At 47.8% G+C, this 15,776-nt stretch overlaps 7 protein-coding genes across 7 annotated transcripts; 2 read left to right on the top strand and 5 right to left on the bottom strand.

Annotated features, from left to right (window-relative positions):
* The first annotated feature begins 165 nt into the window (after window positions 1–165).
* On the top strand, window positions 166–1,460 carry ASPZODRAFT_137252 (hypothetical protein). The gene has a single exon (XM_022724258.1). It carries the CDS (start codon window positions 297–299, stop codon window positions 1,344–1,346), a length of 1,050 nt encoding a protein of 349 aa, XP_022576948.1. The 5' UTR covers window positions 166–296; the 3' UTR covers window positions 1,347–1,460.
* Window positions 1,461–1,742: 282 nt separating this feature from the next.
* On the bottom strand, window positions 1,743–3,096 carry ASPZODRAFT_170112 (hypothetical protein; the record flags this gene model as incomplete). The annotated part of the gene is made up of 3 exons (XM_022726920.1): window positions 1,743–2,466; window positions 2,521–2,771; window positions 2,829–3,096. 3 exons carry the CDS (start codon window positions 3,094–3,096, stop codon window positions 1,822–1,824), a joined length of 1,164 nt encoding a protein of 387 aa, XP_022576947.1. The 3' UTR covers window positions 1,743–1,821.
* A 495-nt stretch (window positions 3,097–3,591) lies between these two features.
* On the bottom strand, window positions 3,592–5,543 carry ASPZODRAFT_125409 (hypothetical protein). The gene has a single exon (XM_022721427.1). It carries the CDS (start codon window positions 5,459–5,461, stop codon window positions 3,626–3,628), a length of 1,836 nt encoding a protein of 611 aa, XP_022576946.1. The 5' UTR covers window positions 5,462–5,543; the 3' UTR covers window positions 3,592–3,625.
* Window positions 5,544–6,502: 959 nt separating this feature from the next.
* ASPZODRAFT_137250 (hypothetical protein) lies at window positions 6,503–8,508 on the bottom strand. The gene has a single exon (XM_022724257.1). The coding sequence runs from the start codon at window positions 8,081–8,083 to the stop codon at window positions 6,593–6,595; it is 1,491 nt and encodes a 496-aa protein (XP_022576945.1). The 5' UTR covers window positions 8,084–8,508; the 3' UTR covers window positions 6,503–6,592.
* Window positions 8,509–9,586: 1,078 nt separating this feature from the next.
* On the top strand, window positions 9,587–11,038 carry ASPZODRAFT_76708 (hypothetical protein; the record flags this gene model as incomplete). Its single annotated transcript, XM_022730117.1, has 1 exon — window positions 9,587–11,038. One exon carries the CDS (start codon window positions 9,587–9,589, stop codon window positions 11,036–11,038), a length of 1,452 nt encoding a protein of 483 aa, XP_022576944.1.
* Window positions 11,039–11,076: 38 nt separating this feature from the next.
* On the bottom strand, window positions 11,077–12,291 carry ASPZODRAFT_137248 (hypothetical protein). The gene has a single exon (XM_022724256.1). The coding sequence runs from the start codon at window positions 12,134–12,136 to the stop codon at window positions 11,216–11,218; it is 921 nt and encodes a 306-aa protein (XP_022576943.1). The 5' UTR covers window positions 12,137–12,291; the 3' UTR covers window positions 11,077–11,215.
* Window positions 12,292–12,541: 250 nt separating this feature from the next.
* On the bottom strand, window positions 12,542–13,691 carry ASPZODRAFT_137246 (hypothetical protein). The gene has a single exon (XM_022724255.1). The coding sequence runs from the start codon at window positions 13,617–13,619 to the stop codon at window positions 12,699–12,701; it is 921 nt and encodes a 306-aa protein (XP_022576942.1). The 5' UTR covers window positions 13,620–13,691; the 3' UTR covers window positions 12,542–12,698.
* Window positions 13,692–15,776: the final 2,085 nt, after the last annotated feature.

Here is a 15,776-nt window from a genome sequence, read left to right as displayed (position 1 = left end):
ATAGGCTAGGCCCGATCTGCCTTCAGCCTACGAATCGACATTGATAGCCTGAGGCAGAAACCCGAGGCATCAATGAGGCATCAATGAGGACCTTGGGCGCCGCAAAGGACCTTGGGGACTTGAATAGCCCATCTCTTGTGTGATTTTCCTCACAGACATTTCCCCGTATATAAACCCCTTGACTTCCATCTTGGCATCTCATCTTGGCGCTCCACTCATCGCTTTGTTTATCTGGTCTGTCTGGCCTCATTTGTCCCCTTTGTCCCATTTATCCACTATTTCCACTTTGCCAAGAGATGTCTACCTTCGATCCCACCAATGTCGATCTCACCACGGCGAAGCTGGCTGATGTGCTGTGTTATTTGTACAGTGGCGCCGACGATGGCGCCGACTATCTGGGAGCCCGCATATCGTCCGTGTTTGTCATTCTGATCACCTCCACGGTGGTGACCTTCTTCCCCGTCGTCGCCAAGCGTGTCCGCCGGCTGAAGATCCCCAACACGGCGTATCTGGTGGCGCGCTATTTCGGCAGCGGAGTCATCCTCGCCACCGCGTTTGTGCATCTGCTCGATCCGGCGTACTATGAAATCGGCCAGAATACCTGTGTCGGGGCCACAGGCAACTGGGCCCAGTATTCCTGGCCCCCGGCATTTGCCTTGCTCTGTATCGTCATCACTTTCCTTCTCGACTTTGGTGCCAGCCTGTACGTCGAGAGGAAGTATGGCATCCGCCATACACACGATGAGCCTGTGGCCAGGTATATTGCTCATGACGAAGAAGCAGCAGGAGCGGCACAAGAAGAAGAGACCAGCACCAACACTTCTTCTACAGATGAAAAGGCGCTCGAGAACGAAAAGTCTGTCCAGCAGCAGCTGGCCGCTTTTCTCATCCTCGAGTTCGGCGTGCTCTTCCACTCGGTGATCATCGGGCTGACGCTGGGTATCGTTGGCAGCGAGTTCAAAGTCCTGTATATTGTGATCATCTTCCACCAGGCGTTTGAGGGTTTAGGGATCGGGGCCCGCATGTCTTCCATCCCGTTCAGACCTACCAGCTGGCTGCCCTGGCTGCTCTGTTCGGCTTACGGTCTCACCACGCCCATTTCCATCGCCATCGGCCTTGCCGTGCGCGAATCCCTGAACCTCAACTCCTTCAATGCCATGATTGTCGAGGGAATCCTCGACGCCTCCTCGGGTGGTGTCCTCATCTACACCTCCCTCGTGGAGCTGATTGCCCACGACTTCATCTTCAACCCAAATCGAACGAGTGATCCGAAAGAACTGGCGGTGATCCTCACCAGTTTCCTCGCGGGCATTGCTATAATGTCGCTCCTCGGCAAGTGGATTTAGACTTGGCTGAATTCGAGTTTTCTCTTCACTCTCAAAGCCTTTCCTTCTTTATGACGATTGAATACATAAAAGTATAAGTATATGGAGCCAAATATACCCAAATATTGAACCGGCTACACTGAATAAAGGCCGAATAACGCGTACTGTAGATGTGCGAATGTAGGGTTAGGCCCTGATGATACGCGAATGATATCAAAATTGATAGGAAATGGCCAAGTCAACAATGTAAACAAATCTGTATACCTATCTCATCTTATTACGTTGAATAATTGTGGGATTGAGGGCTTGTTACGTTTACAAATAGAATGGTCCTTTACGTAGTCCATCACTTGGAATCGTGGATAGAGAGCTCAAATTGATTGAAAAATATCCATTCAGGAAAGGAAATCCATCTAGGCTCAGCGCTGGTGGATGTTAGTGTCGCCTGCCCGCAGAGCAAGAGCAAAAGGACTGCCTGAACAATCCCTTTTCCCTTCTATTGGGCTTGTCTCTGTCTCTCCTCATTGCCGTCATCGTCATCTTCATCCTCATCATCGTAACTGTCTTTGTCGCTGCTGTCATCCTCATCCGTAGCTTCTGCCGCCCCACTGAGGGCCGTAACTCTGTGAAGCATCCATTGCAATTCAAGGATATCAAATGAAGGCAGGGGGTGATTTTCAGGGTCATCGGTTTTGAACTCGAGGATATCTCCCGAGCTGATGATTTGCATGGTCTCACTGTTCATCAGGACAGTGTTCCCAGTGCTACGATCGAGGCCAGGAGCAATATACGGAGGCAAGCCGATTTCCTTCCGGTGGTAGCGACTATCGGACAACCAAAAGAATCGCACAGTGAGAGTCTTTTGATCCTCAGAGAGTTCCTCAGGCTTCAGGGCGAATTTTGCCTTTCTCCACAACCTATGCACTGTCGGGGCCAGGCATATGAGGTTCTGACATACCTCAGTCCCTTTCTCACCGAGCACCGCCTTCTCCCATACCCTAACCTTTTCTTTTGACCAGAACATACGGAGCGTTTCCCAAAAGATATCATGTTCATTCACTGAGTAGGGGTATATGTGGGCCTTGTCGATGCAGTCTCTGCCCTTGGTGATGAGGCAGGTGGACTTGTCTCTTTCTTCGCACTATATCTTATCAGTAACTCAAATGGAATCAATACAAATGATATCTAATCTTACTAGGCTTTTCGCAATCAGGCTGCAATAGACTCGCTTCCTCTCATGATGATCATGATGATGCTGATTATGAGCCGACGAAGAAAGTGTGACTTCTGATAACCGTGATAGATTCTGGAGAGTAGTTCCCTCTTTTCGAGGTATCTTGGACGGGCTTTGAGGCGTCGTGGATGTGGCCTTCCTTTTCTTCCGGTTGTCCAGCTCTTCGTCATCGCTGAGCTCATCCCCTGTCTGACCTTTGGTACGAGAACACCCTAGTAGAGTGCTTAGTGGTTTGTTATTAGTGATAGGTATCTCCATAGTAGACTTACAGGCTCTGACTAGGTCTGTGCAGACCTTGCTATTGGTCATCATCAATCTGCTGATGTTGGCAAGGAATTCATCTTTATTGGTGCACATGCTCACAAGATGCTCCAGCATCTGGATATCAGACAGCCAGAAGCATGCCCAAAGACCTGGTTCTATGGGCCTACCTAGGGTTGTATTGAGCTTTTGAATCAGCTCAATACGCTTAGGGTCCTTGGCCTCAGGCAAGGGATCAGTGATAGGCGAACGCCGGATGCCAGACCACTCGACCATTGAAATTATCAAGATAATTAGAAGGGATTTATAAGGTCATTTATCCTTCAAGAAAGAGTGAAGATGTTGAACAGCTCTTTATCAACAGAAGGGGTGAACCAAGATAGTAGAGGAGCTTGTGTGCTGGAAGAGTCAAGGAAGAATATGTGAAACAGAAAAGCTTTATAGACGAAAAGAAGGAAAAAGAGGAGGGTGCATGGCCCATAGGTTTAGAACTAAGCCTATATGAGCAGGTTGTAGGGTATCCTGCCTAACTGAGCCAGGCAACAAAACCCTAAAGTAAATGACACATTTTTCTATCAAAGTTGGTTCATTCACTTGACTACCAAGTAAACCTTTTTCTCCTGCCAAAAGTATAATACAATTTTCTTATGATAGTACGTTTATAGATGATAATCTCACTTGTATGTCTCTATAGGCATACTCTTAGAGTACGGTACAGCAGGAATCTAGAATCTCCACATTTTATAGAGGACCAAGATCTTTGATTTGGTTGCGAATTAGAGTATTATATGCAGCTATGTAGTGTCTATTTACTTTCCGATGGTTGCGGCAGGCCGAGTAGAGCAGGTGAACTTGTAATCTGTCCATCACGATCCTTGCAGACGGTACGGAGCATGATGGACTTTGAGATGTCATTGATGTCAGTGACCAGGCCAGCAGTTGCGTAAAACGCTCCGTGTCCTGGTGGTCCAGTATAGTTCATTATGCCGGCGTGGAGAAGCCCACACACTAAACTATGGTGATTGATGATAAGGGAACCTGAATCTCCAGACTCTGCAAATGAAGACTGTGTATAGTGGCGCTGGCAATGTGATGTATAATTGATAATCATGAACTCTTCTGTGACAACTGATGATAGACAAGTTTCTCTGTCATTATGGTCATTATTCTTTGAAAGGAAAGAAGGACCTCCTTTCCAATGACAGCAGGCCAGGGCCCCGTGGCAGATTCCTCCAGTTATCCCCGTGGTGCGTCCGAGTTTGTAGTAGACGCCCCCTTCTTCAAGACTGCCAAAATCCGTGAGAGGCATCCCAGCAATGACAGGGCCCAGCTTCAAATCGTACTTCCACGGCTGCTGGTTGGTGGGGACTTCAAACATCAGGTTTGGGCCGAAGAACTGGTCGATAGAAGTGTCCGTCAACTCGACAAATGCCCAGTCCATAATCCGCTTTCTGCGAATCGCTTTGCCCGACGCATCTGTGACTTTGCCCATGATGTGTGGCATATTGTTCCCTCGCTGGCGTTGTATTTGAAGATCATGAACCATGGCCTGGTATCTGTTCACCATCGTTTTCAAGTTCGTTGGAGGCCTGCCCCCAATCTCCTCGCGCTGGCGTATTTCAGATGAAAGCTCAACTATATCCTTCTCGAGAGTACTGATTCTTGAAGCAATGTCTGCTAAGGTTGCGTTTCTGTCCATAACTGCAGGGCTTTCTATCTCGATGGTTCTTTCTGAACAGCAAAACTGACCCAGACCTTGTTTGAAACACGGATTTGGGTCGCCTCTTGACTCAGACAGGCTAATGACGTGGTAATTTGTGAGGAATCCCTTGCGGACAGTCATATCATCTGTGAGGGTGAAGTATCCTCCATGTGTTCCGGCGTTTGCGTCCCCGCGTACTCCAATGGAGGTACCCATCTTTGGCACTCCCTCTGGATCCATTTGATCTGCCAAGGATATTCCTTGCAGTGGCTCTAAATGGCCTGGGAAGAATTCCACTGCGAACTGCTGGTTCTGGTGAAGAAACGAGGCAAGAATAGACTTGATGTGTATCACCAACGAAAACCAGTTCGCTTCGGTGAGAGGGTCGACGTTGACCACAATTGCAGGGCAGGCTTTATCCTTGGAGCGACCAACATTAAATGGGCAAAGAAGATTCCATTTTAACCCCAGGGCCCGATGGAGTTCTTCTATGAGACTCTCCTTTGCTAACTCGAAGGCGACGATGAGCGGTTCTGAAGGGGAGAGTGGAAACAGTGATGGATTCAAACAACGGTCGACGTTCACGATTTCCACATACATATCCAAGTGCTTCAGCAGCTTCGCGAGTTCGTCTTTTGCCGGACCAAAGTCTTGAGGCATGTTGTCAGCAGCCTGTAGTATGATGCGTAATAGGGCGACAGGGATGTCTCCGTCTGGATAGTGTGGCTTTGTTGCGAGGTACGGAATGAAGGGAATGTCATTGGCAAAGCCATGGCTATGAAGAATGGCGCGTATCTCATCCCCGAATGGCAAAAGATTTTGCTGGAGATCAACAGACGGCTCAAGCTTCAAGGGATACGGCCAGAAATTGGGCAAATTTGTCGATCGATAAGGATCTGAGCTGTCCAAGTATTTCTCAACACTCATCGTAAGGGCCATAATCAAGCCTCCAGGAATAAAATGACCTTATAAAGCACTATTATTGTCTTGACGGAATGTGTGGATTAAAGCACTATTATTGTCTTGACAGGATGCTATGGATTAGAAATGGCAAAGAGATTTAAACAGTGGATGAGTATAGGTGAGAGAAGACAAGTGATAATAATGTAATGACAATCATGACGTAAGCTGTATATAGCCCTTATTTAGAAGACACACACTAGAAGATAAATAAAATATATTTTAATTACCTGTTTATGGCTATATAGTATGTATCTGCTAACCTCCAAGTGAAAAGATAAAAGAGTTAGACTAAGAATACAGCCCTAAATGTAGGGATCTTATTGACTATATCTTAAAGCTGAATTATTCAATATGCTGGCGCATCTACTGGATCTCTATAAGTTGTTAAGTAAGGATTCACTAGGCTTAAAGTGTAGGCAGCACTCAACTGGGCAATATAAATTCTATCTTCTCTTATAATATTATGACTCTGTCTTTCACACCTGTTCCTGCTACAGTTTCACTTCTCTAAAGTATCCAATCTCCTATCCCTCTGCTATTTTTGCTTTGTTTGTGGTTAGATCTTAGCTGGCCCTGGAACTTCTGTCGATTCTTTGGATTCAGCTCCTCATCCACTTCTCCTTGAGCCAGCGATGCCTCGAGGGAAGTTTGTTCATCGAACGCAGACGTCCTTCATTTCGGTCAGGTAGCCTGCGTCTTATCAATGGGGTCATACAGAGCATCTGGCAACCTATATGAGGTAATGGAGGCTATTCGCGGGGAACACGGTGGTAGAGACCTCCTTGGCATCATGGCAACTGGGCATCTTCCATATCAGCACCACTGAAGGGTAGAGAATACAGAGAAATGCTGCTCAGTCGAGATCTATTCTGCTGTGTGAAAGGTTGTTATAATGTAAATATTATTAGGATTAATTAACTACTCTGAGACTGTCTTTCCTCTAGGAGTACCACTAGAACACATACTGGCTCAAACGCAGTTATATGTTAGATAAGAATGATTAAAGAGATAATTAGTGACTTATATTAAATTCTGATAATGCCTCATAGTATTATTTAATTAATGTCTATAGTATAATCAGATAGAATCACCACCATTGAGCAGCCCTCAAGTATCACGCACACTCAGAGGCCAGCTCTGCCACTCCAAAGGCCAGATCTTGCTTCCCGTCGACGGCCAGATCGACTGGAAGATGTCCACGTCTGCGTGGCGCATCAAACGCTCTCCTTTGCCACGGGGTTTCCTCCGATTGTCCGCCCTCAGTCGGCCATCCGCCTCACACTCGACCTCCCACTGGCCGGCCATATCGTAGTGAATCTCCCCGCCCCCAAGGCGCGCATACGGAGTGATGCCCGTCGGCGCCTCATACTGGCTCCATTGGCCCGCCAGCGGGTGCAGGCGGAGCAGCCGCAGCGGGCCCCTCGGCCGCCGGGCCGTCTGGATGCGCATGAAGATGGCCACGGCCAGCGGCTCGTCAAAGGCACTGTTGATGGCGCAGTCGCGGATCTTCCACTTGTGCACCCCCTGCCACGGGCTCGGCAGCGTCTCAAGCTCGTACGCGCTCAGCTCGCGCGGCGGGAAGGGTCTCCCGTCGCCCTGCACCACGGGCAGACAGTTGAGCACAAGATGCAGCGTCCGCAGCGCTGGGAACAGGCCCAGGGCTTCGTACGCGGCCGTCTCGACCGGGTGGCCCCGGTACCGTTGCACACAGAGTCGCAGCGTGTGCAGCGAGGGACACCGGGCCGCCATGCGCGCAATCACGTCTGCAGGGAAGATGGGGGAGATCTGGCCTCCCTTGTTTGCCAGTCGGAAGCTCTCGTACTCCATGTATTGTGGCTTGGGGCGGTGCAGCTTCAGCTCGGCCAGCGTCGCGCCATGACGGTCCAGCACCGCGACAGGGAGCATCGCCGGATCGTACGTCCCCAGCAGACAGAGGTAACCCAGCGGCGGAAGCGCATCAAACATGGCTTCGACTGCTGGTAACCAGGCCGAAGAGTTCTCCGGCGGGTACAGGGCCAGCGTCAGCCGTTCGAGAGCCCGGAAGGGCTTCAGATCTGCGATGGTCGTCATCAGCGACACGTCCTCGACGGCCCCGGCCGTCCATGCAGTGAGACAGCCCAAGTCGGTGACCCGGGACCACGCGAGGAACTGGCTGGCGGTGATCTTGGTGATCAACGGCAACGAAAGGACCTCTAGTCTCGCGCGCCGGGTGGGATCAAGATCGACCTCCTCCCTCTCCCGCGGCCGGGCCTGCAGCCAGCGGGCGTAAGCATGGCAGGAGCTGGTCGTATACTTGGAGCTGATCTGCAACGCAAGCCGCTTGATGTGCGGCGATTGGTATAGCAGATCCCGCAGCACGCGGTCAGGATGCTCGGTGTAGATCCCCTGGTGGTGGTTCTCATAGCAGATGATCTGGACGGCGTGCAGCACGGGAGACTGCACCCATTCCCGGCGCGAGAGATCCTCCTTCTCGGAAGAAAAGGAGCAAAGGGGGAACACCGACACGCGGCACCGTGGATGAGTCTCGGCGACGGCATCCAACAGCGCTGGCGGGTAGTTCCCATGGACCAGGATCTCCAACTGCTGCAGCGCTGCCATCAGCTGCACGAGGAGGACAATAGCGGTCCAATCCCCTCGCCAGACACCCAATCGAGGGATGATGATATCCTCGGCAGGCGTCTGGTCCAGGTATCGTTGCAGTCTCTCCTCCTTGCCGCACGCTTCTCGAGTCGCGCCTTTCCTTCCATCACCGAGTTCTCGCGTAATGAGAATCACCCGTCGGACATGCGGCAGCACGAGGTGGGCTTCCAGCAGCTGCAGCACTCGCTGAGGCTCAGGCTCGCCGTGTTGGAGGCGGATAGTCAGAGTGTGATAGACGCCAGGCCCGGCAATCTCGTTCCACGGGCGATTCACCTGTGATAACGCCCGTAAGGCTTCTGGCGACACCTCGCCCACCTGGGATATCCGTATTAGCAGACTCCAGAACCAGAGTCAGAGTGCTCTCTCTCTCTCTTACCGCTCCGGCGATGAGGTGTTTCACCTCCAGTGGCAGGCAGTCCATGGGCTAAGAGGTTGTACGGGTTAAGACGGGGAAGTTGGCCGGTCAACTGGTCAAGTGGACGAATAACACAAGTTATTAGTAAGCATGTCACGTGAGATTTCTGCGGATAAATCTTGATCCTCTGCATCTCCCTGATATTTAGGGTTAGGGTAGGTTTCAAGCTTGATAAATACGCTCTTCTTTAGATTAGTAAAGTATTTCATTTATACAGTCATATTCATGCTAATACAGTTATATCCTAGATATAATTAAAATATATCTTCAATGTCATATGTTTATTCTGTTATTGTGAGATACTACATGCCTATTATTATTAGTTAATCTACATAACTACGGCAGGTATATAAGAAGCCATATCATATAGAAAGTAACACTGAATATACTCTGAAGCTGTCAAATTCTGCTCACAACCTTTTGAATATTGAAAGTTCATCAGTCTTCTAGATGGAGATATATTTGAAGTAGGAAATTTGCAAGGTGGAAAAGAAGCGAAGAGTAAGAAGAGAGGATAAAGAGTGGAAAGAACTCCAATTACATTGGAAGCTGTTGCAGCCTGACCAAAGGTAAAGTGAGAAAACTGGACAATTTTACTATACCTTTATATATCTAGCAGTATCTAACTAATAAACAATTAATGCATCCAAGTGACACCTCTAGTCTGATAGTGTAGAGTAGTTGGAATAGAGAATAGGATGATAACTGTTATGAGTGTCAATATTAATAGGCAGGAAGCTTATATAGATTCACAGTTCCTCTTATCTAAATACATTTCTAGTACTGTCAATCTGACAGTGAATCTAATCAAGTATTCACTTTAGCTCTAGGCACTTTCAGGCACCAGTATTCCTTCACTAACAGGAAAGAGTGCTCCGAGGAGCTTGACCAAGGCGCAATGCACTGTGCTGTGCCATGGTTAAGTCTTGGAAAGTGGCGGTCATCTCTTCGTCAACCATTGCTGCTTGCTTTTTGAACACACTCTTCTTTGACTCGCTGTCGGCTATTCTCTCTTATCTGACTTTTTAAGCCTTACAGAAAGGAAAATGTCTGCATCCAGAGCTTTCCACACCTTCGCGTTGGTTGTCTTTGGAGGCCGAATCGGTGATACAGCGCTGGCGACAGACTTTGTGATGATATCAAAGAAGTTCATGGAAGACGGGCTTCAGCCCACCTGTCTCTCTGCTAGGCATCTGGAAACAATTACTGATATGTCTGGTCCGTTCTTGTTTGGCCGGGAGGATCTTGGAAGAAGGGTGCAGATATACGATAGCCAGGAGGCGCGCAGCCCTTTCTATCGCCTCGATACTCACGGTGTGAAATCCCATGCGTTGGCCTGGGCTAGAGGGGTCTCGCGCCAGGTCTCCCCCGGCGATCGCATAGTGATCGTGCTCATGGGTCATGGCCGCGAGAGCGACGGCGCAGTCGTATTCTACCCCCAGCACGCCGAACGCGAGTATTTGTCCAAAGTCGAGATGACGGCCGCCCTCTCTGTCTTGCCGCCGCACGTCCGGCTCCTGATTGTCAACGAGGCTTGCTACTCCGGAACTTGGGCTACGATCGCCACCGATATAGGCTCCCAGCGTGATGTGCTTGTGGAGACAGCAGCGACCGTCGGCGAGCAGTCCTGGAACTATATCTCAGGTTCCGGTCGAAACCGCTGCACCTTGTTTGGAGCAGCCTTTGTGGAGGAGCTGACCACTTACCCCGAGGGCCGGATCTCCCATCATCGCCGTCGGATCGTGGACGAGATGCTTCATGTTCAGCCCGATCAGAAAACATCCACCCCGCTGGTGATTCCCTCCGCCCGGGCTCTTCTATCGCATAATATCTCGCACTTCATTCTCACGCCTAAGATTGCGACAGCCATCATGGATGTAGCATCGGAGCAGCATCGACACGAAGCTCTTCTGCGGTCGCGAACCTCTGCCCGGTCCTTGTGGGGGAGGTTCCGTCGCTGGATGGGCCCGGAACGAGGGCAGGCGCAGGCTTTGGCAGACGGTGATAGCGCCGACATGAAGTCGGCCATCATCAAGAAATATATCAGCGACCTCGGGCCTCTGGGGGCAGCGCTCGGCTACAGCACGCTTATCAATACATGCCAGTACGCTCTCGAAGGGCGTGGACCGCCCGATCTCAAAGACCAAGTGATAGCCACGATCGCCTGGCAGCAAGCCCAGATGCTGCGAGTGAGCGAGTTGTTGCACCATCTGGCCGGGAAGGGGCTGATCACCGACATCGTGGAGAAAGAAGTGGCCAAGCGAGCACTGAAAGACCGCCGAGACGAAATGGTGCTCCCTATCGCGGAGAGGCTCTTTGATGGCAATAAGCTGGACTGTCTGTGTGACCCTCCAGCCCAAGGCCATGTGGGTGTGTTTTACGACGATCCCCAGAGCTGGTTGATTGCTGTCTTGGCTTACAACCGTTTGATGCATGAGGAGGAGTTTGATCTCGACAGTGTCGAGAAGGAGGTGGTCGCGTTTCTTGCTAGCTCTTAGATTATGGTATACTACTATCATAATACAGACAAATATCAGCTTCCTATCTTCTTGTTTCTTTCATCTATCCAACGACGTATAGACCAATGTTGGAGTAACAAGAGTTGGTTTTTATTCTACTAAGAATCAGATGGAAAGACTGTGAGATCCTCAAAGCTAGGATTCTGCATATTGAAGCTATTCCTTCAAGAGAAGCCCGGGTGTCTCTTGTTGCCGTAGGAGATTAGATCCAGTTGCTTCAGCAATAAACCTGTACCCCTGCATCCCAGCAAGCTTTGAGTAGACAGCATACGCCGAGCTCAAGATGAGACATATAGAACCAGTCGGATACACGCCATCAAGTGTGATAGAGGCATTTCGTGGAAAGCTTCGAAGCAAAGCCGCGAACTGGTCGAGTTCCTGCTGGCTCATGTCATTGCTGATGTACACACTAAAGACAGCCCGATGGGTTGGCGGGATGTGCAACGGATTAATTGTATTGAGCCCATTGAGTGGTAGACAGATAGATGAGGCCCCTATTCTCAATGTGTGAGCAGGCTTCACGGCGTTTTCCCGGCTTCGGAGGGTCTGCACAACGTCTGCAAACTCAATATATCGATGGCCCTGTCTCTGTCGAAAGCGAATCTCGCCTTCCAGCTTGGCTGTGAGAGTATTTCCAGGGGGAGAGTTCGTGAAAAGCGGCGTATTGTCGCTGGCGCCAATAATCTCAACGATGCGACCGCTCACTTCTGGGGCCCGGCATGCCGCAAACGAATAGCAGCAGTCAAAAACGAAAAGAGTGTCGACGATTGTTGAATCGAGAAGATCGAGGATTTCGACGAGGCAGCGTTGGGCATCAAAGCGACGATTAGAGGCGCCTTCCACACCCAGAAGGTTGCCATTCGGCCCCAGCATGCCATGGCCCGCGTAATGGACCATGACGACCGACCGTCCGGTTGTCTTCTCTGCCTTACTCACGACCTCTTCCAAGACGCCCATGACGCTCCAGCCGGGCGTTCGGTCTGTGTTGGTGATGACAAACTCACGGGCAGCGGGGGAGTTGAAGGGCGCTGAGCATGGACTGAAAGCGAGCAGCCTCCTGCTGGGCGGAAGTATCATCCTCTTCCCACCGGATGGTCAGGGCGTAGCAGTCGGTATAGTAGACAGCATGTTGATGGACGGCTGCTTCGAGGGTGGTGCGGAACTGCTCTTGGTTGATTTCCATGCGATGAGAGAAAGGTCAAGTAGAAGTGGTGTTTGAAAGATAAGAATAGGTGTGAGAGGGGGAGAAGAGAAAAGTAAAGTGAGAGAAGAAAGTGGTGTTAGTAATAGTGATGAGACTGGGAGGATTATAGTGTAATTGCTAGGCTGCAATTGTTGCCTAATGACTATATAAGTTATAAATCTTATTCACTTGATAAATATAATGTCCTGTCTTATCTTAGAGAATAAACTGTATTATATAAGTTCTCCTCCATGGGAATTCCCCTATATAGTCAGATAAGGCATTAAGCACCTAGTTATAAAATTAATAGAATCACTATTATACCTTCCTTAATGCCTAGATAAATGGCAGTACCCTTTACAGAAAGGCTTCCAGCTATTCATATATCTAAACAGCCGAGACTGAACATATGATAGAATCAGGACTAATATCTCTAAGTAGGGATAGCATAATTCCTTACATGGCATGGCCATCTCTGGCATCCCTCCAAAGCCTATCAAACTCTTTCCAACCGCCAGGCGGCGCATCCCACATGGCCAACTCACGAACCACCATCTCATAGCATCCATCGCCGGGCAGTTGTCCCTGACAGACATTTCCTCCCACAGCGATGTTGATGAGGATTCTAAACTCCCTCATCTTCCTCGTGCCCGGCGGCTTCTCGGCCCTCATGACGGGCGTGCCGTCAATCAACCAGACGAAGCGCCCCCGACCCGTTGTCTCATCCTCATCCCAGACAAAATCGTACCTCAGGCCCGTCGGCGAGCTGATCCTGGGGATGGGGGTTTCGAGCACACGATGTTTGTTCCAGTCCTGGCCGTTGAAGTGGCCCCAATGCAGACAGCTGTGGTTGATCGCCTCGCCGTTCCACGCTTCCATAATGTCGACTTCGCCATCCTCGGGCCACTGGAAAGGGTCTTTCGGCAGCAGCCAGAAGGCAGGCCAGATCCCGCGAGCCACGGGTGCCGTGATTCTGGCCGACAGACAGCCCCGGGGGCGGTCGAGGGTCTGGCGACTCGACAGCCGGGCGCTGGTGAACTTCTGGGCGGGATCGGGGTGTCCGTGGTGGATCAGAGCGCGCACAATCACCGCGTCGCCCTGGGTGGAATGGAGGGAATTCTGCGGGCTGTCGGTATAATTCTGCGCCTCGTTGTTGCCCCAGCCATGCTGGCCCTGTTCGTGGGCAAAGTTGGCGGACACCGGGACTTGAGGATGGAGATTCGGCCGCCAGTAGAGCTGCGGGGGCGAGGGCGGGTTCTGGTAAGCTGGTGGTTTGCTGGAGGTCGGAACAGGCGGGGGCTGGCTGTGGTGGCTTAATTCCTCCCACGCCTTGTCGGCCTTGTCGATGATGCCCTGCAGCGCCTGTCTGAATGGCATGTTGAAGCCTGGTATAGACGATGAGGAAAAGACGCGGGGAGCAGTAAAGGTGACGTCTTATTGTGGAGACAACTGGCCAATCAGGCTGTAGTTCAACGAGGCTTGTAGTATCTAGCTAGACTGACGCTACATTACTTATATAAGTCTTCATATTCTTTACTGTTGTATTATCTAGTCAAAATCCTCATTTATTACTGCCACTAGGCTGTGGCCATCAATGTGAACTTCTCTTATAGTACTTAGTAAGACTAAGAAGCCAACTAATCAACTCAGATTATCCTAGTTAGCTTTGATATGAGTAGAGAACTGTTTTTAACGCAATCTAAGCAGTATAATAGATTCAATCTACGGCCAAGTATAAAAAAAAAACATACAACAGTAGGGATTTGCTGGTGGTCACCCACCTAACTACTAACCTACTGGCATATAGCTTAAACGCGGTTAATAGTCAGGTGGGTGCGCTGCGGGAGAGCCGTCACGCGACGCCGCCCTACAGTCGCGTGACCCTAGGAGAGCCAGGTAAGTTTAGTATAGAGAAGAGGAGAGCCACTAGCCCAAGATTTAATAACTCTATATTTATTTTCTAATTAGTTAACTATTTTTAGTATATATATATAGCTATACTAAGTTATGCATCCTTATCTAAATAAGGGATAGTCTATATTATTTATCTTATTTGCTCCTCTTACTATGCTCTAACCTATCTAGCTCTAGTATAATTATATAATTTAGCTAGTTATATAAAAGAGAGTTAATATAATATCTAGATATATAGATCATAAACTGCTGCGCCTAGTTTATTGGCAACACTAATTATTCTATATATCTTAAGGGAACCTTTTTTTATAGTAAGGATGAGGTATGCTATTATTATTAAATTACTTACTATAATTATAGGCAGCCTATCCTAAAGCTTAAAGAGGCTGGCTCAACAAGGCGCAATATAAGGCCTCACCAGCTATTTTGCGAGCCTTATGAGAAGAGATCTTGTTTCTACTGCAAGGCTGGCTAAATAAGGCGCAATATGAGGCCTCGTCAGCTATTTTATGAGCCTCATAAGAAGAGACCTTATTTCTACTATAAGGCTGGCCCCTAGTCTATATAGTATAAAAGTGCAGGTCTCCTGCTTATAAGCTCCTTTTCTATATATATTCTTTATCTTTAAGTTCTTTTAGCCCATCTCTTAGCTTTTTGTCTTCTAGCTCCCTAAAAGTAATATCCTTATTATAAAGTTATTTTATGCTTACTTTAGGAATAGGGCAAAAAATAACTACTTATTCTAGGATATAGGGCCTACTATAAGCACTTAAAGTAGTATATATATCTATAGTCTTAATAATTAATATTATTACTAAATATACTTAGATATAATAATATCCTCTAATAATACCCTAGTTAGCCTAGTGAGCTCTTATTTTTAATACTAGGCTCACTAGCCTATCTCTATAGGTGAATAAATATTATTATTATTATATATTAGCCTTAAAGCACCGCTTTTATAAGGGCTATTATCCTTATTAAATCCTATATATAAGAAATGTCACTTGCGAATAAAATTAAAATTTATAGAATTATGAAATTAAAATAATAATAGTAAATAACTATACTATTAGTATAAAAACTATCTAAAATTTTGCACCTAGGCTAATAAATAAGAGATAATAGAAATAAATCTCCTTTATTATTATAATCACCTTAGTAGGTGAGGGTATGCTTCCTATAAAAAATATTATAAGCTATATTATAGCTACTCTATAAATAATTATAATTATTATAGAGATGCTAATTCTAGATATAGATCTTATAACTCTTCTTTACTCCCTAAGATAAAATAATTAAAGGAAAAAGATAGATAGAGCTCTAAGAGCTTTTTTTTATTATTTATTTAATTAATACTATATTAGAAAAGAAGATTAGTAACTTGCCTATCTCTTTTAATATTTTTCTTAAGGGTATATAATATAGATATTTAGGACCTATACTCTATAAGCACACTACTATTTCAGAAGTAATATATATAGATAAAGGGGTTATTCTATTAAGAACTAGATAGATAGCCTTAAATTATTTTAATTAATTAATTACTTATCTAAGGTCTAGAAAGTCCCCTAGTTAGGTAATCTATAGAATAGTTATAACTAGATATTATAGTATGCT

The sequence above is a fragment of the Penicilliopsis zonata genome (assembly GCF_001890105.1).
Source record: "Penicilliopsis zonata CBS 506.65 unplaced genomic scaffold ASPZOscaffold_28, whole genome shotgun sequence".
NCBI lineage: Eukaryota > Fungi > Ascomycota > Eurotiomycetes > Eurotiales > Aspergillaceae > Penicilliopsis > Penicilliopsis zonata.
This window is presented reverse-complemented; position numbering and strand designations above follow the sequence as displayed.

Bases quoted from the DNA above. Each gene is read 5' to 3' on its own strand.
- ASPZODRAFT_125409 (XM_022721427.1), bottom strand. From the start codon at position 5,461: ATGGCCCTTACGATGAGTGTTGAGAAATACTTGGACAGCTCAGATCCT.
- ASPZODRAFT_137252 (XM_022724258.1), top strand. From the start codon at position 297: ATGTCTACCTTCGATCCCACCAATGTCGATCTCACCACGGCGAAGCTG.
- ASPZODRAFT_137248 (XM_022724256.1), bottom strand. From the start codon at position 12,136: ATGATACTTCCGCCCAGCAGGAGGCTGCTCGCTTTCAGTCCATGCTCA.
- ASPZODRAFT_137246 (XM_022724255.1), bottom strand. From the start codon at position 13,619: ATGCCATTCAGACAGGCGCTGCAGGGCATCATCGACAAGGCCGACAAG.
- ASPZODRAFT_137250 (XM_022724257.1), bottom strand. From the start codon at position 8,083: ATGGCAGCGCTGCAGCAGTTGGAGATCCTGGTCCATGGGAACTACCCG.